The sequence below is a fragment of the Ursus arctos genome, unplaced genomic scaffold (assembly GCF_023065955.2).
Source record: "Ursus arctos isolate Adak ecotype North America unplaced genomic scaffold, UrsArc2.0 scaffold_11, whole genome shotgun sequence".
In the NCBI taxonomy this organism is placed as follows: domain Eukaryota; kingdom Metazoa; phylum Chordata; class Mammalia; order Carnivora; family Ursidae; genus Ursus; species Ursus arctos.
Window position 1 is genome coordinate 35544735 of NW_026622775.1, and position 3033 is coordinate 35547767.

Here is a 3033-nt window from a genome sequence, read left to right on the forward strand (position 1 = left end):
TGCAGCCGGCGCCAAGCCAAGCCCAGCAACCCCTCAGACTGACGGCGGAGCCAGAGGAGGAGCGCGTAGTCCCGGCCAGGCGCACAGAACTGGGAGCGGTGGCGGGAGAGCGCAACTTTGCACTGCCCTTCCCTGCTCCTGCCCTCACCCAGCACTTCTCGAGAGGGTCCGAGCAGACGGGACCTGTGCGTGCGCTACGGACGAGCACCCGGGCGGACCGGGAAGATGATGATGATGTCTCTGAACAGCAAGCAGGCGTTCAGCATGCCGCACAGCGGCAGCCTGCACGTGGAGCCCAAGTACTCGGCACTGCACAGCGCCTCGCCCGGCTCCTCCGCGCCCGCGGCGCCCTCCGCTAGCTCCCCTAGCAGCTCGAGCAATGCTGGCGGCGGTGGTGGCAGTGGCGGGGGCGGCGGAGGCCGTAGCAGCAGCTCCAGCAGCAGTGGCAGCAGCGGCGGCAGCGGCGGGGGCTCCGAGGCGATGCGGAGAGCGTGTCTTCCAACCCCACCGGTGCGTATTTCTGCATAATCACCGCTTAAAGGCACATTTTGACAGCCCCCTTTATCTGCTTGATGTTTTTTTCATGTCTGCACAGCAAATCACCCCACACCTCCAACCAATTCCCCCCCCTCTTATGTATTCAGCGGGTCTTTTCTTTCATATTAATTTTTATGACCTGGGATGTTGCGCGTGTTGTGTTGTGTTGTGTTTGCAGGCTCACTTTCCTCCTCCTCCCCGTGCACGCTCGGCTTTTCTCTTTGGCTTCCCTCCTCTCCGCCTCACCTGCTACTTTCAGGATTATTATTATTATTATTATTATTATTATTATTATTATTTTAACGTTCTGGGAATGTTGTAGGCGCCGCGGCGTTGTAGAGAGCTGTGCCGGGGCTTCCGGAGAGAGTGCGCACAATTCCCTGCTGAGCGTAATGTGTGCCTTTTACTTGCAATTGCAGAGCAATATATTCGGCGGGCTGGATGAGAGTCTGCTGGCCCGAGCCGAGGCTCTGGCGGCCGTGGACATCGTCTCCCAGAGCAAGAGCCACCACCACCACCCGCCCCACCACAGCCCCTTCAAGCCGGACGCCACCTACCACACCATGAACACCATCCCGTGCACGTCGGCTGCCTCTTCTTCGTCGGTGCCCATCTCGCACCCGTCCGCTCTGGCGGGCACGCACCACCATCACCACCATCACCACCACCACCACCATCAGCCGCATCAGGCGCTTGAGGGCGAGCTGCTGGAGCATCTGAGTCCCGGGCTGGCCCTGGGTGCCATGGCGGGCCCCGACGGCGCCGTAGTGTCCACGCCAACTCACGCGCCGCACATGGCTACCATGAACCCCATGCACCAAGCAGCGCTCAGCATGGCCCACGCGCATGGGCTGCCCTCACACATGGGCTGCATGAGCGACGTGGACGCCGACCCCCGGGACCTGGAGGCATTCGCCGAGCGCTTCAAGCAGCGACGCATCAAGCTGGGGGTGACCCAGGCCGATGTGGGCTCCGCGCTGGCCAACCTCAAGATCCCTGGCGTGGGCTCGCTTAGCCAGAGCACCATCTGCAGGTTCGAGTCCCTTACGTTGTCGCACAACAATATGATCGCGCTCAAACCCATCCTGCAAGCGTGGCTCGAGGAGGCCGAGAAGTCCCACCGCGAGAAGCTCACCAAGCCCGAGCTCTTCAACGGTGCGGAGAAGAAGCGCAAGCGCACCTCTATCGCCGCGCCAGAGAAGCGTTCGCTTGAAGCCTACTTTGCCATCCAGCCACGGCCCTCCTCCGAGAAGATCGCCGCCATCGCCGAGAAGCTGGACCTTAAGAAAAACGTGGTGCGCGTCTGGTTCTGCAACCAGAGGCAGAAACAGAAAAGAATGAAATATTCTGCGGGCATTTAGGAGACCCTCGGCCTCTCCAGGGACAGCCCGTCCTCATCCCCTCTTTTCCCTCCCTCTCTCTCCTGCCCCTTTTCTTTCCACTTTTGGCTACCAGAAACAATTCCAGTAAATGTGAATCCGGAGAAAGCGAGGATTGGAGAGCGAGCGAACGAGAGAGCAAATGAGCCCAAGCCCGGTGAGAATGTGAAACGATTTCTCAAAGGAAAGAAAAACAAAAGAAGGGATTTGTCAAGTTGTAGCAAAGTTGTCCCTTTTAACCCCACCCCATCCGGAAAAGGCACCTCGGCTTCTTCCAGGAAGTCTGGAGATGGCTGTTTGCAGAAAGGCAGACGAGACAGCCTTTTAAAAGGCCCCCAAAATGATCAAGTAAGATTTGTTTTTATTCCTAAAGACATCACCCTTGTTCAAGTTTAGAAGTACACTTTGCAGCTATTTTTCAGAAATAGAAATCGATTCAGGACTGAAACTTTAAACTAGAGTTGATGCTTAATGTGATAAAGACATCTCTAAAGTATTTTGAATTTAAAAAAAAGATGGCAGATTTTCTGCATTTACACTGTATATTATATATATATTTTTATTGTGGTTCTTACCCCCTTCTTCCTTCTCTGAAGTGTTAATGCTTAAGGAAGGAGTTGCGCCTGCTGTGTTCACTGATCTTGAAAGCTATTATTAGATTATTGCCGAACAACCCTCTGTAAATTATTAATTTATCTCTCTAGCAACTTAATTTGTGCACATTCTAATTAATTAAACTTCTTTAGTCTAAAAAACGGGGGAAACGTATGGCTAGTGGAGTTAAACAATTTTATGTTTATGAGTTTGCTGAATTTTTATGGCTTTCCTCTTATACTGTGTTCCTTTTGGCCCATTTGTATATTCTCACTTTGAATGATGATTGTTTTTTCTTTGTTTTTACTGGTAGTGTTCTGATTTGTGAGTCGACACTCAGTAATGGATGTCTTAATCGTGTAGACCTCATTCACTGTCCAAAGTATTGTTTACTTTGTTACATATTTAATGGGGATTCCCACATTGTCCCCACTACACACGCGCTCTCTCACTCACCCTTACACACACACACACACACACACACACACACCTCTAATGGAAGAGAAGAAGTGAAGCAGTTGGA

General features: G+C 53.0%; 1 protein-coding gene across 1 annotated transcript; it reads left to right on the forward strand.

Moving 5' to 3' along the window:
- The first annotated feature begins 225 nt into the window (after positions 1-225).
- On the forward strand, positions 226-1898 carry POU4F2 (POU class 4 homeobox 2). Its single transcript, XM_026499091.1, has 2 exons — positions 226-510; positions 957-1898. The coding sequence occupies exons 1-2, from the start codon at positions 226-228 to the stop codon at positions 1896-1898; spliced, it is 1227 nt and encodes a 408-aa protein (XP_026354876.1).
- Positions 1899-3033: the final 1135 nt, after the last annotated feature.